At 32.6% G+C, this 18,464-nt stretch overlaps 1 protein-coding gene across 1 annotated transcript; it reads left to right on the top strand.

Annotated features, from left to right (window-relative positions):
• The first annotated feature begins 10,203 nt into the window (after positions 1-10,203).
• Positions 10,204-17,732, top strand: LOC145617782 (auxin-binding protein T85-like). Its single transcript, XM_081672533.1, has 5 exons — positions 10,204-10,420; positions 11,534-11,640; positions 12,698-12,901; positions 15,957-16,024; positions 17,454-17,732. The coding sequence occupies exons 1-5, from the start codon at positions 10,327-10,329 to the stop codon at positions 17,557-17,559; spliced, it is 579 nt and encodes a 192-aa protein (XP_081528659.1). The 5' UTR covers positions 10,204-10,326; the 3' UTR covers positions 17,560-17,732.
• Positions 17,733-18,464: the final 732 nt, after the last annotated feature.

The raw sequence follows: 18,464 nt of genomic DNA on the forward strand, positions 1-18,464 counted from the left end.
TATATACGTCAATCATATATACATACACTCAAGCATATGAATATCCAATTATACAATAATAATATAAGGTAATAATTAATAAATTCATTCCATTTAAACCATTAAATTCCAATCCTTTAATAATCCAAATGTGGTTAACAAACCAATCCAATAAAATATGTTTGTATCAACATTCCATACAAATAATTAATCCAATATAATTCAACATGTTTGCATCCATAATTCCATACAAACATAATCAATTCACCAAAACATGTCTCATAAACATAAGCACATGAATTAATTAAATGTATAACCAAACAATTTCCATCCAAGTGTTCCCTAATCATGAAACTAAGTTCTTTCCTTTTGGTACCTAAACATGATACTACTTATAACGAAGTAGACATGTACGTACCTCATACAAACAATCCTTTTGAGCCACTTTTAATCACTTAAAATTCTCCTAGGGAATAATCACTTCCTAGAAAACAACCAACAATTAATATTACTATCCCAAGTAATTTCCAACAATATAATATGATGAAAAACTTATTAAAATAAATAAAACATATATTTATATGCTTAATTAACTTTAAAAATAATTAATTTTATTAATCAAACTCAAGGATAAAATTTTAAAAATAAAAAACTTCGTTAAAAATGAAAAACTGCCCGAAAATCATATTTAGAGGCAGAATTTGGCCACGAGAGGGTGGTGCTCACTACCAAAGGTAGTGAGTCTTTCTTAAAACATCGTTTCCACATGGAAAACACTACTTTTTTGTCAAAATCGGATGAGTTCAGAACCTGATCGGGATTAAAACGGGATTAATATTAACGAACCGAAATCTAAACATTAAAATACGAATTTACGTGCTCAAAATAATCTGGAAACTAATTAGTAATATAATCACCAAAATTTCAAAACATCATTACTATAAAAGCCCTAAATCAATTGTTCATAAAAACCCTAAAATCATGATTTTCAATAAATTGAAACCCTAGGTTTATAATTCATAAAATATGAAATTTATAACATAAATATAATCTGAAATTTATAATCTTTATACCATTAAAATATAATTTAATACTAAAAATATAATCTTTATACTAAAATCAAAACCCAAAACAATTAAAATAACATTAAGCAAAATAATGAAACAAAGGAGGATGAAAATAAGACTAACCTTTTTGTGTGGGAAATTTTGGGGATGTATGGGGTATTTATAGGAGAGAGAGTGGTGTAGGGTTAGTTTTAAGATTGGGCCTCATAAAATTAATGGGCCAATTAAGAAAAGAAAGTGGGTTTGGTTTGTTTGCTGGATATAAATTAGTGAAGAAAGGTTCATAAAAAGTTCTTTGTAATAAAATCGTTCATCAAACCCAAAAATAATTTGAAACTTTTGAAATTAAATCCGAAAAAAAAATACAAATAAATATTATGAATAAAATATAATTTCATTACTAATATATTTAAAAATACGGGGGATTACAGGCTCGAACTCTCAAAGAATTATTATTATTATTATTATTATTATTATTATTATTATTATTATTATTACTATTACTATTACTATATATCAAAAACAGACAAAGTCATACAACCTACAAAAAATTAGTGGGAAGCCGAGATACAATCTGGGCCCCCACTCTTCTAGCTATAGCAAATCCTGCCCTAGTAAAGATATGAGCAACAGCAAGTGCCCTATATCTTGAGTCTCTGAGAACTTCTGGATCCGCTTCAACAACGCAATCGCCTCCTTCTTCAATTCCCCAAGTGAAGAGAAAGAGAAAGGAAGGAAACCATATCCAATTGGCCAACAACTAGATTCGTATTTGACCCGCTTACGTCGAGCCGCATCAGTCACAACGTCCAGAAACAAAGTCAGATAGCTCAGACTGGGTCAAAGGAGAAAACCTTGTCAAGTCAACAGAGACATCACGACCACGATCCCAAGAATACAGTAACACATTTGCAGGTTCAAGGGCCCCGTCATTCCCTCCAGACAACCCAATGTCAACCTTTTTTCTAGCAGAAATCACATATTGATATCAACAAGGGTATCCCGAACCACATTATGCCGATACCATACCAGCACACGACACCGCGTGATCACCGAAGATATCCCCAATAAAAACCCTAGAACAAGCAGAGCACGACGTCGAGACAGAAAATAATGGAACACCCAACCGGTAGCATGACATACATCGATAAGTCTTTGTGTTCATCGTCTGACCCAACCCCGAAATAGGAACCGCTCGAAGCCAAGCTGAGGTGTATGTGATCTTCCTGTTGTGATTTTCACCATGCTGATTGTCGAGAAGATAAAGAAAAGGTGAATTCGGCAGAAGCGATAACCTTTGTGAAATATGTATCTTTATTATTATTATTATTATTGTTATTATTATTATTATTATTATTAATGCAAATATTAAAAAATGGCATTAATTCTAAAAAGAGAGATAACAATTTTTGCATACAATAACACTTTAACAATTGGAAAAATAAGATACGTACGCAATAAAGCATAACAAAAATATACGTATAAAAAATTAAAAGTAAAGGGAATAAAAACACATTTTACTTATCACCACCATGACCAAGCCGATGCCAAATATGTTCCGTCAAGTCGTCTGGCAGTTAATTATATGTTTCCCTATTTTGAACTCTCATTCCATTCCTTAGGTATGATTGCATATCGGCACGCCAGCATATATTATAATTAGTTGGCGAGTCCCTATCATCTTGTGCTTGATCAAAACTGACTAAAATCTCCATATTCTTCGTTGTGAAGGTAACCTTGTCGTTCATCTTCAACAATCATGTTATTCAATATAATACAAGCTATCATTATTTTTTGCACAACTTCTATTTTCCATATTAGTGCCGGGTTTCGAATAATAGTAAATCTTGCCTAGAGAGCTCCAAAAGCACGCTCAACCTCTTTTCGCGCCGACTCTTGGCGTTGTGAAAATAATTTTGCCTTTGGACCTTGAGGAAGTCGATATGCTTGTACAAAATAATCTACGTAAGGTTATTAGTGAGCTTTTCTCACTAATTCTGATGTACTCATCAATTTGGTCAGTTGCTACTCCATATGCCAACAATCTCATAGTTGTAGTGCATTTTTGTAATGGTGAAAAACCGGGCTTACCAACTACATCATATTTTTGTTGAAACCATGGATCACGTTGTTGGACTATGTCAACTACATGAAGAAATGACGACTTTCTAAACCTTCGTCGAAATTGATCATTAGTATATACAGGATTCTTAGCCAAATATATAATCTAAGAACAAGCGATTGTGACCAGCAACACAATTTCTTGGTCGATTGAGAGAACGACTCTTCCTTTGCCTTTGAGAAGTTAAACCCCTTCTAGTGAGTTCAGTAACTGTTTTAGCTACAATTTCATTGCGAAATGGCATTGCCATGACCCAATTACAAACCATTAGTCAAACTTGTGAATGGGGGTTTAGATTTTCATAATCCAAGCTCCTAGATGTAATCCCCTGTATTTTAAAATATATTATTAATGAAATTATATTTTATTCATAATATTTATTTGTATTTTTTCGGATTTAATTTCAAAAGTTTCAAATTATTTTTGGGTTTGATAAACGATTTTATTACAAAGAACTTTTTATGAACCTTTCTTCAATAATTTATGTCCAACAAACAAACCAAACCCACTTTACTTTCTTAATTGGCCCATTAATTTTATGAGGCCCAATCTTAAAACTAACCCTACACCACTCTCACCTATAAATACCCTATACATCCCCAAAATTTCCCCACACAAAAGGTTAGTCTTATTTTCTTTCTCTTTTGTTTTATTAATTTGTGTAATTATAATTATTGATTATGGGTTTTGATTTTATTGTTTGAAATCAATTTAATTAGTATCAAATTGTATTTTGATGATTAAACTTTATAATTTCAGATTTTATAAATGTTATAATTTTCAGATTTTGTAAATTTAATAACCTAGGGTTTATAATTATTGAAAATCATGATTTTAGGGTTTTTATGAACAATTGATTTAGGGCTTTTATAGTAATGATGTTTTGAAATTTTGGTGATTATAACTACTAATTAGTTTAACTTAAATCCAGATTATTTTGAACACGTAAATTAGTGTTTTAATGTTTAGATTTCGGTTCGTTAATATTAATCCCGTTTTAATCCTGATCAGGTTCCGAACTCATCCGATTTTGACAAAAAAAAAAAGTAGTGTTTTCCATGTAGAAACAATGTTTTAAGAAAGACTTATTACCTTTGGTAGTGAGAGCCACCCTCTCGTGGCCAAATTCGGCCTCTAAATATGATTTTTGGGCAGTTTTTGATTTTTAACGAAGTTTTTTTATGCTTAAAATTTTATCCTTGAGTTTGATTAATAAAATTAATTATATTTAAAGTTAACTAAGCATAAATATATGTTTTTATTGAAGTTTTAAGAGGTTATTCATCATATTATATTGTTGGAAATTACTTGGGTTAGTAATATTAATTGTTGGTTGTTTTCTAGGAAGTGATTATTGCCTAGGAGAATTTTAAGTGATTATAAGTGGCACAAAGGATTGCTTATACGAGGTACGTACATGTCTACTTCGTTATAAGTAGTGTCATGTTTAGGTACCAAAAGGAAAGAACTTAGTTTCATGATTAGGGAACATTTGGATGGAAATTGTTTGGTTACACATTGATTTAATTCATGTGCTTATGTTTATGAAACAGGTTTTGGTGAATTGATTATGTTTGTATGGAATTATGGATGCAAACATGTTGAATTATATTGGATTAAATGTTTGTATGGAATGTTGATACAAGCATAATTTTATTGGATTGGTTTGTTAACCACATTTGGATTATTAAAAGATTGGAATTGAATGGTTTAAGTGGAATGAATTTATTAATTATTCCACAAGGTTATTATTATTTATTTATTACTCAATCATAACTTGTTAGTATGTTGAGTAAAGGTGGATTAAGCCGAAATGGCTAGGTGAGTTGACTATGTTCAACAATTTTGGATAATTTGGAAGTTTAATGGAATTAAAGGTCAACTTGTGATGTGATCACCATTGTCCTAAATAAGATTAAAAGTGAATTGATGTATGATTGTTATGTATGGTCTTCTTGAATGAGTCGGCTATTAATTATAATTGTAATTACGTAAAGTGAAACATGGATGAGCAATAAAACTCGGGAAAGCGTGCAATTCTAGATTATTGACAATTATGGGTTGGGGTACACGGTGGTAGCCCGTGACTTTTCGAGGCTTGTTTGATCAACATGTCCTCTTCTTTTTTGGTATTTACATTTATTTTATAGTGAAAGTTAGATGGGATCCTAGACTAACTTTGTGAGAATGGAGTCGCGCCCATTCTTGCATCGCGCTAAACTTTTATTTTAAATGGTCATTTGGGACCAAAATGATTTGGTGGATTGGACAACCTGGTCTATTGCTTACTCCAATTAAATTAATTAATTAAATGTAAAGAGTCAAGTGTTTGGAATTAGTTAGTAAGTATGTTGAGTCAATTAAATTGTTTAAGTGTGGAGTCTTGGTTAATGAATTCACGTTGTATGTTTATTTACTTTAATTAGTTGGGCATGCTAGGTTTTGTACATTGTAGCTTGTATGTACTCAGCTTTGCTGATTGCGTGCTTTTGTGTGTGTTTTCTTTTGGTCATGGCCTTCGCCTTTCAATGACCCTGTGATGATCCAATTATTACACTTGTATTATTGGGGAGCAGTATTGCACAGGTTAGCTTGATGATATGAAGTTGGGGAATTTGACATACGCATTGTCAAGGGATTGGTGTGATTGAGAGTGTTCAATTCTTGTGTTGAACTTACTCATGTTTTTCTATTTCGTTTATGTTTTGGATTTTGATTATTGGTTTGGTTTTAAATAAGGGCCTTATATGGTTCCAATTTGTAAGCTTTGACTTATTCGTTTTCTAAACTGTGTTATTTTAAAGATTTATGTTTGGTTTTCCGCTGCAATACTTTGATAAAGCCTTAACGTTTTAACACGTGGCGGTAACATGCCAATGGTTCTCCACTATTTTATTTAAATTAAGTGGTTTGGAAAAGAGAGAATTATTGGGGTGTTACACTAGAGCTTGAACTTGAACATAAGGCATTATTATTTTGAGCATAGACTATATTGTATGTTGTGACAACATTGATGTACAAGAAGATGGTGTTATTTAAATTTGAAAAGTATAAAATGGTTGTAAATAATTAATTTGCCATGAAAAATACTTAACACACCATGAAATGTCACACCACATTCATATGGGGTCTGTATAATACTATTCATGTCAGCGGAAGAGTTCACAACCTGCATCAATGAATCACCTGCAAAAGGTGATATGACAAAGACAATACAATGTCACAACAAGATAGTAGTAGCTAATACATTAATTTTTGCAATACAACGGCCAACTTACAAGATTAAGAGTTAAACTAATACATCCACTAGTGGTAACTAATTTAACCTAACAATCACAAGACATCTACAATTACATTGAATTAACGATATGGTCATTAATTCGTCCCATAACTTATTTTTATGAGCTTCATCTTCCTCTGATAAACTATCTCGACGTAGTATCAGTAACACCCTAGAAATTCCTTTCCTTTAAAATACCTATTTTGCTTTTTCTAAAACTCATAATAGGAAAATCTAAGAAAACACGCATTCAAGACTCTCTAGACATGGTCATGGTGTGACAAACATGGCCGCACCACAGCTGTGCGCGCCCGCACCTGGCTGGGTCTCCCTTCTCCCCTTCTTCGACCTTGCTCAACCTTGTGCGCATGTCTTGGTGATGGTGATGAACATCAAAGTATGAAGTCTTGAAATGAGTATTTTGGTGGGTTTGTGGCAAAGATGATGCCCCCACCGCATACGTGCACCGGTCTCTAGACTTGCCCCTTGAGTTCCTTCCAACTTGAAGCTCCAAAAGCTAACACAAGGCATCCATCATGATGAGAAATGTAGGAGGGAAGCTCAGTAATCTTTGAAAACTCGATCACAACCTAAAAACAAACGAAAACAAACAAATAAAAGGGAAAAACAACGAATAAACAAAGAATGCACAAAATAAAGAAATTAACTACGAAAAGCACAAACTAACGAAATAAAGAGCAAAACTAAGAAAAACTAAGGAAAAGAGCTACAAAATGAAATAAAAATCATCCTAAAAGGGATCAAATGAGTGCCATAAATGTCACTCATCATGATGATTGAAGCTTTTCTTATTTCCTTTGATCTTTGATCAAGATTGTAAGATTTCTTTTCCTTTAATTCAATCTTTAGTTTGATCTTTAGTTTGATTTCAATTGTTTTGTTGAATGTTCAAGTTTGATTGAAGTTTGATTGATTTGTAATTTGATTTTAGTTTGTTCAATTTGATCATGATGAATTTGTTGTTTAGCTTTGTTTTGATCTTGATTTCAATGGCTAGTTAGTAGTTTGATTGCTAGGGTAATGGTGAAGCATGTATGAGTAATGGATTGAAGTTAATTTGGGAAAATTGATTGAGATTGATCATGTGCATGTGTGTGTTTGATTTAGGCTTGATCACCCTAGTTATTCACACTAGATTGCATTGTAGGTTCACATTGATACGGACCATTGATTTGTGGCTTGCAATTACACGATTGAGGTGTCTTGTGACGTTCCTAGCTAGAGTTTATCGTAGTTGACGCTAGTTAGACCTCAAGGAAAATAGCTTGATATGCTCTTTTAGTTGCATGATTGGTTTCCCCTCACATTGCTTGACTTAGTCAACTCTTTCCCAATTAGCGGAATCCGTTACTAGTACATGTGGATCCGAGCCCTAGTGTTTATTACATTTGTTCCAATTTAGCTTGCTTAGTTGTTTAGAATTCACACCCCTTACCTTACCTTTCCGGAATAGCTTGACTTGTCAATATAGGATCACACCATTCCTTTGGGTTCGACCCTCAACTTACCATTATACTTGTATGAGGGTGTGTTGTCAGATTATAAATATTGTTTGGCCTAGGGTAGAGTTAGTTTTAACGACCTAGTCTCAACCCTTGTCAGTATTGTGTGTTCGGTACGGGTACGAGTACGAGTACGGGTACAATGATATTAGAGGTACCCAGGGGAAATGAAATACTACGGGTACAGGGTCGAGTACGGACACGAAACAGAAATGCAATACGGTGGCTTGGAAAATAGAAGATACGGGTATGGATAATTAAGTATAGTAAAATATATTCTTTGAATATATATTTTATAAAATTTACAGTACTAATTATTTGAAAAATTTTACTTTACAGAAGTATATTTTAAGAAGAAAAAAAATATATTCAAAAATTTATAAAGGTTATAAAAAAAATCTAATATTAATTTTTTTTTTTTTAACATTGAATTATATTTACGATATGCGATACTGTGATATAATTGAGTACAATTTATTTTAATAAAATAAAAAAATAATGTAAATTATTTCACTGTTATGCACTAAGCTAACCTTAGTTGATTTTGTTAAAACTAAGTTTTAACATAATTATTGCACGGGTACTATACTAGTAACATAATACTAAATCAGACACTAGGATGTCCTGGTGCTGTTTTTTCCCTCCAAACTCTTCTTCCCTTTTTAACTTTTTTTTTTTTTTTTTTTTTTTTTTTTTTTTTTTTTTTTAATATTTGATTCTATAATGATATTATTTCAAATCTTTTATATTATCTTTATGAGAATTATATATATAATGATATTATTCCTTGTTATTTGATGTTCATAATTATATATACATTTACCTGAATAGTTATTTCAACTTCTTTAAAAAAAAAATCTATAACTAATACTAAAGTAGCAACCGCTGATGTCATCTTTTTTCAAAGTTGTATACGTGGTGCTATCTCATGAAAAGATTTCCCGCTCAATTGCTTTTTGCTTTTTTTTTTTTTAAATTTTTTTTGAAACAAAATGCTATTTAATTTTAAATAGGTAATAACTATTTTTTAGGTAATTAATTTTAAATAGGTACCTATTATTTTGGTAATTTAGGTTGATATTAGGTTTTTGGAGTCTTTAAAAATTTTGACAACAAAAAATTTGACATTGATTAATAAGCGTTATTAGCATAATTGAGGTGAATGAAAGTGAGCTTATAAACATTTTGCGCTCAAAAAAAAAAAAAATTGTGAAAACAAAAATCCAAAGATAAATTACTGTGAAACCCGTGCATTGCACGGGTGCTAACCTAGTCAATCAATAAAATAATACTAAAAAGATACCTGGAGTGACACGTGTTACATCCTTGTGCTGTTTTTTTCCTACAAAACTCTTCTTCCCTTTTTAACTTTTTTCTTTTCTTTTTTTTTTTCTTTTTAATAAATAATATTATTTCAATTTATTATCTTTATGACAAATTTATATTCCTTTTTATTTGGTGTGTATAATTATTCCATGTACATTTACCTAAATAATTATTTCAACTTCTTTTTTTTTTTAAAAAAAATCAATCAATCATCAATAATCAACGATCTTACCGCGTTCTCCCCACTAGTCTCAAATCTCTCCTTAGTGAGCATCCCAATGATTCCTCGAAGGTGAACGCCAGAGTTTATGGTCAATGTCGGAATTTTTTTTTTAATTTTTTTTACAGTGGAGAAAAAGGAGACTAACTCCCAACAGACTCGGGACTACCAAAGGTGTACAAATAAGGACTAGAAGAGAGTTTAACTCTCTTAACAGAACTAATACAAGGATATAAACGAGGGATGGGGGTACAATCTTCAACACGTGCTAAACAATGCAAATGTGAGGGTTCCCAAGTTTCATCACAGATCATAGTCTTCGGATGCCCAAGGCTTGCTCCTTTGCGCTTCTTGGACCTGTAATGCTAATATATGAAAAAGAATTGAACTTTCCTATTCTTGACTTATAAGGCCTTCCAAACCTGAAAAAGAATGTGAATGTCGGAATATTGATTCAGGTGGTCATTGACAACAAAAAAATATAATTTGGGTGGTATTGAGCAACATATTTTTAAGTGGGTGGTTTTTGACAAAAATAGTGTTTTTAACAAATATTTTTAGACAAAATTTCCTATTTAAAATGTAAAAGGATATTTCATAAAAAAACAAAATTTATCAATTAAAAGGTTCTTTCTCTTTATATAGAGCACTATAGATTTTGTAAAACAGTGCTTGTAGAGGGATAATCTAGTTTGCAACTATTTTTTGACAATTTTCTTACAAAGATTAAAATAGTTTGTGAGTTGTGACTTTGTGAGAACTGTGGACTCAAGGGAAATTCGAGAAGAAGCCGTCATTGCCAGAGAGAAATGTATCAGTTTAGAGCTTATCTACTTCCTATGGTATTTCTCAGTTGGCTTCTCTTAGCAGCAACCCTCTTAGCTTCAGATTGCTCCATTAATGGTGAGCTTTCAATTCCCACCTAAAATTTCATGTTAATATCTGGGGTTTCTTTTTTTCTCATGATTGTTGTTTATTTGTATTCTTGTTTTCTGCAATTTGTGTTCAATGTTACAATGCACATTTGATACTTTGGAAATGAATTAATGGATTAAGGGATTATTATATTTTTTGATAATGTATTGAGTGATGATGAATTATTTGAGATTTATCGTTTCAATTTTCGGACAACTGAATTGAATTGTTGTGCCAACATTTTAATTTTGTGCTGGTATTGAATTGTTGATGGGTTGATTAATAGTTAAACTTTATGGTTTAGCTAACCATTATAACGAGTATAAAAATTAATGTTACCTATGCAAAACTGTAATTATATCCAGAAAATTTGCAAAAAAAAATAAAATAAAATAAAATAAAATAAAATAAAAATAAAAAATTGATACTGTGATGTATGAACAATGCAATAACATTGCAAAAAGTGTAAAAGAAACAAACCAAAGAGTAACACCGCTAACAAAAGGCCTGTCTGTTATAATTTTTTCTATGTTAGTCGGACTCGGGTATCCATGTCCAACACGGGTATGTGTTCAGTGTCTGGCTTGCTAATTTGTGAATATTCCATGATTTTGAATTAAAATGAAGTGTCTAAGTGTCCTACCCATGTTTGCGGCGAGTACTTGAAGTCAAATGAAGAGTCTAAGTAACACAGTTTTGAGAAAATATTAGCTATAGGAGTTGTTAATAGTGATGAATCTATGATGACGATCAGGTACTCCCACTTTAAACATTATCTGTAGAACGAGTTAGAGTTTTATTTTTAATTTTCTATGATGTCAATCAAGTACTCTCACTTTGAATAATTTTTAATGTTAGCTATAGAAGGAGTTGTTAATAAAGATGAATCTTAAACCAATATACAAGGAATTGTGCAAATGTTTGGACCATGAACATATGAGTTGGAATAAGATTTAATCTGAGATCTTTGATTCAAGGTCATTGGTTTTTATGGATGCAAGAAATACAGAATTAACATGGAGAAGCTCATAGTACTTTGTTTTTCTAGTCAGGTTAGCATATTGGTGTGGGATTTTTGATTATAATCTGCTTTTGATGCAGGATTTCCACTTGTGAGGAATATAAGTGAGCTTCCCCAAAGTAACTATGGTAGAGAAGGCCTTTCTCACATTACCCTTGCTGGGTCTCTCATTCATGGCTTGAAAGAGGCAAGTATTATGGTTGTATTAATAGATCATTGCTCATCTCTCATTTTCATAGTAGCTAGAAGCTTTCAAAATCTATAAATTCTTAACTACAAAGTACAAACACACTCCCTTGTATAAGTTGAATGTAACCCTATTTATTTTTTATGTACCCCGTTCGTTACAAGCTTTAGAATTCGTAAAATATACATATAACTGCCTATCACATTATTCAAGCAACCTCCCAAGATGATACCTTCTCTCCCACTTATTTTTTATATCACAACATGGAAGAACCACGATATTGTTCAATTAAGTTGGTATTTTCTGAAATAAAGAAGAGGAAAGGATCCTTGCTTATTAAGGAAATTGAAAAGGGTGAGCTCGGAAGAATTGAGATAATTTTATTGTGCAATTTGATAGTGAAGTTGCTTACAATATTCACCTTTGGATCTGATTCAAAAGATTCTAATCAGTAATCACAAAACCATGTTGCATGCATTTTAGTTTGAAGATAATAGAAATTATAATTGAATATGGGCTAAAGACTAAGAACAGGACAGTCAATGTATTAAATATGATTACTCTAATGCTGGACATATTGTTTTGGATCATCCTCATGCGTAGATCCAAGATGTACTATTGGAGTATAAATCTTCCCAACTTGTAGTAATAGTGATAGCCTAAGGTGATACGTTCAAAAAGGGGTACACTTGGTAATAAAAGGGTTCAGTTTTTGAACGTTATCTGCTTTACATTTATTTTTCTAAGATAAATACATGTTGCAATAACACTCCCAAATTTTGACTATTGGTTTTTATGAACTTTAAGCATTGTTTTTATTAATTTGAAAGCCTCAAGTTATGGGGTGTTACAATGATAGTATAGTATATTATACAAGTATATGTTCTGCTATATTAGGTGATATGAATCAAAGCTTTTTGAAGCGAGTAATTATGGTTAGACATTAGCAAAATATGATAATAGTTAAGACAATTTAAGAGATCACATTATTTAAATTGTTATGGTTGTGGTTCTAAAATCTCTTGTCTTAAATATTTGCTTATGTTAATTTTGGCAGATTGAGGTGTGGCTTCAAACCTTCTCTCCTGGATCACAGACACCAATTCACAGACACTCGTGCGAAGAAGTTTTTGTAGTCCTGAAGGGTAGTGGCACACTTTATCATGCTTTAGACTCACATGGAAAATATCCTGGCCAACCTAAAGCCTTTCCTATCTTTGCAAACAGTACTTTCATTATCCCTGTCAATGATGTTCACCAGGTAAACTGATTTCTGCCCATGTAGTGATGGTATCTGAATTATTTCTCTAGATGTGGCAAGTATTGATGTATTTTGTGTTTATTAATCTATAATTTTGATTTTTGTGGAGTCACCAATATGAGCAAAACAGAATATTAATTACTTCCTTAAGTTATAGAAGGTTACTGTATGCATACTATGCAATTCACATTAGAATTTCCGTCTAAAGCTGACATTATTGAGGAGAAAACTGATCGAACTAATGTACCAATCAGGTTTGGTGAGTGCCATTTGGCCACGGAAAGAATTATTTATCACCAATTAAAGATTTAGACTCTACAAAAACCTTGCCGAGCATTAAAAAACTGAACTTTGATGGCCTAGTTGACCCTTGTAAAGAAGATTAACAAAATCGCACTAGTGAAGTATAAAATGGAGGATTATATGGGCACTTCCAAAAATAGAAGTAGAAAAAGACCTCCAGGAATAGCTTGTAATGATCCCCTACCCCTAACAATCGGAGCATGAATCTTTCAACTGACGGTGTAATATTTTAGAATAACCTTTCTTGATCTATGAAGTTTTTTAAGTGGGTAATGCCCTGAATCTACATTCTTGCTGACTTCTTAGGTTTTGGAGATTTCTTTTCTGCTGTCTTATTTAGGTTGTTTTGTGGTTTAATCTTTTCAAGTGGAAGTGTGTTTGAGATTCAACTATCAGAATGCCAGAGAGACTGAAGAGATAAAAATCCCTAGGGGGTCTTGTATTAGCTCTTTGTTTTGGACTAAGCTCTTTAGAGTTTAGACTAATAGTTCAACGTATGAGTTCTAAGGAAGTTACATATTCTCTTCTAACATTGAGAGGTTAAGTTTGGTGACCTAAGGCGTTTTTGTGGTTTGCCATCTTAGTGTTACCCATGAAAGACAACATATACTCACTTAGATACAAAACAATTATGTGATAATTGTTCATACATATTACAATCACTTGCAAAATTGGCAAGAAGGCACTTTATTTTATTCACCATCTGTCCCAACTCCCAATCACAGTCCAATAATTTAAATAGAGTATAGAATAATTAAACAGAATATAATTAGTATAATAGAAATAAAATATCTTAGATTTTGAGCTTCAAAGGAAAATTATATGGGACGCCAATTACATCGTTGTATTTGGTCAGGAGTTAGGAATTTAAGGAGCATGTAAAGAAGATGAGTTTACAGGAGATGCAAATGTTAAAATGGATGTGTGGGAAGTGGGAACACCTCAAGAGATGTAACACAAATTGTAGATACATAGAGGGATGGTGGAGTTATTTTAATCAGAATTAGCATGCTACTAATGCAAGTTGAAGTGAAACATGTATCTATGTTTGTATGTTTATGTGTACACTCCTTTAACATGAGAAGCTCATGTAAATAGTCTTTCAAATTTAGAAATATATGTTATGAATGCCATGATCTCGCACTTGTGTTCATCAAGGACAATATCTTGTGTTTAAGATATTGAGTCCTAACTTGTTTGACTCTTGTATATGCACCCATACCCGACGCTTGTACCACCATGTTTGAATTACGTAGTGCATAACAATATCCCAAATCATTAAATAACATTAAAGAATTTGCTTGAAAGTAATGATAGGAGCAAGGATGCTGTGGATTTGAATGGAAATCAGGACCACTATTTTTTTTTTTTTTAAAAAAAAAAACATAATTGAGGGATCATTGTGGTATTGAGCTAATTTGGTAATATAACACTAAATGGGAATACTATATCACATTGCACCGTAAGGGCCTGTTCACATTTACTGAGCTTTGTTAAGCTGAGCTGAACTGATTAGAGCTTAACTAAACTGAGGTGAGCTGAAATGAAAATTTTATAAGAGAAGGAAATTAGGAGCTGAACTGTACTAAACTGAACTGATTGGAGCTGAACAGAACTAATTGGAGCTGAACTGAACTAAACTGAACTGAAATTAAGCTAAAGTGAACAGGCCCAAAATTATTGTGATTGTTTAAAAAAAGAGAAACATCTTCAAGCCATATTCTAGGCACCTTCACCCTCTACTTATATTCTTGATCCTGGTCAAACTGAAACTTCTTCCTTCTTGTATTAAACCCAACTCTTTCATCCTCTTTAATCATCTTCTTTTGTTTTAAGGAATCTTCCGAAATCCAGAATTTCTTATTCAGCTTGCTTAACTTGCAACTGCAACTCTGCAATGCTTTCTACTTTTCTCATTCACTTTATTACAAGGGAAACCAATAATGAACTACTTATTAATGACTTTTAGACCAGGTACTTGTTTTTTCTCCAAATATAGTCCGGCTGCATCCTTGTAATCTTGTCCTTGAGAAATAGAGTTTATCTGTGCCCTAGTACTCTTCCTTGTTGAAATTCAAACTGCACCTTGCCACACCCTATGATATTAGTATATTACTTCTGCAGACCTAGTCACATTCAAATGATCAAGTCAGCATCCCTTTAATAATTCCCAGAATCCCAGTGGCCTGTCATTGATCACGACCTACCTCAGTTTGTTCAGACTGATTTTTTAGCTTCCCAGGGGTCTGTCTTCTGAAAGCTATAACTAGGACCTGAATAGCAATTTGGTCAAGCTGTCTTTTAGTAAAATTTTTAATCGCATTCCCTTTGTTCAGACTGTGATTTTAGTTTCCCAGTGGCCTGTCTTCTGAAAACTATAACTAGAATCTGAATAGTAGTTTGGTCAAGCTGTCTTTTAGTAGAATTTGTAATTGCATTTTCCTTGATCTTGGTAATTTTTGTGAAGATAGAGAAAAGCAAAGTGTCATTATTCTAACTAGTTTGACATTGTGACCATATATGTTTGCATTTTAAGGTACCGTCTTACCATTTGAAGTTTTGTCAAGTTTTCTATAAGAACTCTGCTGGTTCGTGCCTTGTCTATTGCTTTCGGGTTGCAGAGGGGATTGTTAAGATATCCATTTCATTTTTATTCCACTCAGTAAATAAGCGTATGCAGGCTTTTCCGTTTCTGCATCTATTATGACAATGGACAATAGTTGACGCCCCTGACTTTTGTTTTGATGTACAGGTCTCGAACACTGACAGCAGTGAGGATCTGCAACTGCTGGCTATTGTATCACGTCCTCCAGTCAAAGTGTAATTTCTTCTCTCAGTCTATCAAGATAGTTTCCCCAAATTTTCTTACTTAAGAACAAGCTCTGAAATCATTCATAGTGCATATTTGCATACTGAAAAAGTGAAAAGTTGCATTTATTTATTTATTTTTCTTAAAAGATAGCGGAGTAGCTAGAAAAGTTTACACTACTATTAGCTATATTTCATCAATAAAAGGTCTTGTTTAGAATCAAACTAGTCACTGAACAATGAACATTATGTATTTTTATAATATGTTCCCTTTTTGGCTCTTTGACAATCATGATTACTTTTAGTAACTAAGCTGATGGGGTTTCTTTCTTTTTGATGTGGATTAATTTAATAAGTATTTTTGGAAAGTTTACCTCATGATATATTTACTCATGTCCCTTTTTGCTTGCTCCATAGAGCAAAGATTACTTTTCTATGAAGTGAGGCAAAATCATGCACATGGTGTTGCAAGAGGCGTTGATGAGAAGAGAGAGGGAGAGAACAATGGGGTATCTCAAAGGGACACCCCAAAGAGGAATACGGGAATTATAGAAAGGGTCAAAGGGATTAGTTGTTTTCTCATGGTTTTGATTTTTCCAATATATATTGATTTCACCATATTTTTTTTTCATTCCTTCGATTATTCCAATATAGTCTGGTGAAGTAACAACTTGCCAATTGTATCATCACTTTGATATTGAATCAAGCTGTCAAATGAATAGCATTCTATTCGTTTGTTTTGTTGTATGTTGTCTTGGGCTTGTCTTATTAGACTGAAACTTTTTGGGTGCATTTGGTGTGATTGGAGGAAACAGAATGGATTTAGGTCAATGAGAGATGGAAATAGTAATTGTAACGATTGCTTTTATGGATTGTCTGGTATTATAATGGAATGGAATCAAATGAGAGAGGGAGATTGAGGAAGATGGCATGTTGTGTTATCAGTGGGTTAGGGAGGATAACAGATGGGTGGAATCAATTACCATCAAGTAAGAGAAACATTACCATACCTCGCAAATTAAACAATTTTATTATGGGCATACGTGGCTCTGTTACTAGCCCTAAACATCTTCACAAATTCTTATGTGGCCAGCCATCATGGGGGTTATTTCGTTAATGTTATAGGAGTTACTCGGTTAGAGTTACGGGGGTTGCTTTGTCAGTCTTATAGGGGTTACTTAGTCTATGTTACAGGGGTTACTTTATTATTTTACAAGCGGTCACATGGTATGGCAAACCACACACAAGACGCACTGGATTTAGAATATTACCATTGCTATTTGCAATATGTTCTTATGCATAAAGATCGAGTTTGTTTTACCATTGCTATCTGTAATACATTCTTATGTATAAATATCAGATATGATTGTATCTGCTGTATAAATCTTGAGGATGCCTTAATTGGATTATTGACTATGATTTTTTATTTATTATGTGATAGGTTTATGTATGAAGACTGGTCGATGCCTCATACTGCAGCCAGATTGAAGTTTCCATTCTACTGGGATGAACACTGTTTCGAATCACCAGTTAAAGATGAGCTTTAGACAATTTAACTCGCATGTTCTACAACATTATATGCTAAGTTGCTAACATGTTAACATCAAATGGAGCCAAGTATTTGTGTTGAATTATGAATGCTTCCAATGTATCATGTATTAGTGTTGTTCATAATGTAAGGAACAAATGATCATGGTAATGTATATGCTTTAATGTCTTATGTTTGAATTCTGAATATGTCAACGAGTACTGTACATACATCAGGGCAGTCCATATTTCGATTTTCCTGTCTTTACTGCTCAGGGATGAAAAGCTAAACTTCTTTCTGACTTCCATGTCCAAATTCGCAGAATCTGAATCATCTTTCTAAACCAGAGGCAGTTTACTAGCCATCTCTGCTTGTATGTCATCGAATTGAATGCTTACATTGCAGATTTTGAGCATGAAATTATTATTCGACTTATTATATCTTGCCCGACTTAAATGTTTAAATTAGCAGAATCTGAATAAGTATTCTTCTAAACCAGCAGGCAGTTAACTTGCCATCTCTGCTTGTATGTAATTGAATCAAATGCTTCCATTGCTGCTTACCTCGACAGATCTTGAGCATGAAAGAGTTTTCAACGTGCTAAAATCTTGCCCAATGTTATATACACCTTAAAAAAGTACTCTAATAATTCCATTACTCCTTTGATGGTACTAAAACATGTTCAAATGATACTATTACTACATTAGATCCCCGTATTACTATCTTTTTCAACAAAGTATCTATCTGTTAACATTTATGTACTAAACGCTTTTACAAATAAACAACTAATACTACCTAAGTACCTTGCAATTAAATCAGCTGATAAACTTAGCTAGTCAAATTAGTTTTGTACATTAGAACGTTTAAAATGAATTTAATTCTTGTGTCTTTATTTATTTTGCTATTAACAAGTTAGACTTTCAG

This window comes from Chenopodium album, chromosome 26 (genome assembly GCF_948465745.1).
Source record: "Chenopodium album chromosome 26, dcCheAlbu1.1, whole genome shotgun sequence".
Lineage (NCBI taxonomy): Eukaryota > Viridiplantae > Streptophyta > Magnoliopsida > Caryophyllales > Amaranthaceae > Chenopodium > Chenopodium album.

Bases quoted from the DNA above. Each gene is read 5' to 3' on its own strand.
- LOC145617782 (XM_081672533.1), top strand. From the start codon at position 10,327: ATGTATCAGTTTAGAGCTTATCTACTTCCTATGGTATTTCTCAGTTGG. The intron at 11,641-12,697 runs GCAAGTATTATG...TAATTTTGGCAG, and splicing joins TCATTCATGGCTTGAAAGAG to ATTGAGGTGTGGCTTCAAAC. The intron at 12,902-15,956 runs GTAAACTGATTT...TTTGATGTACAG, and splicing joins CTGTCAATGATGTTCACCAG to GTCTCGAACACTGACAGCAG.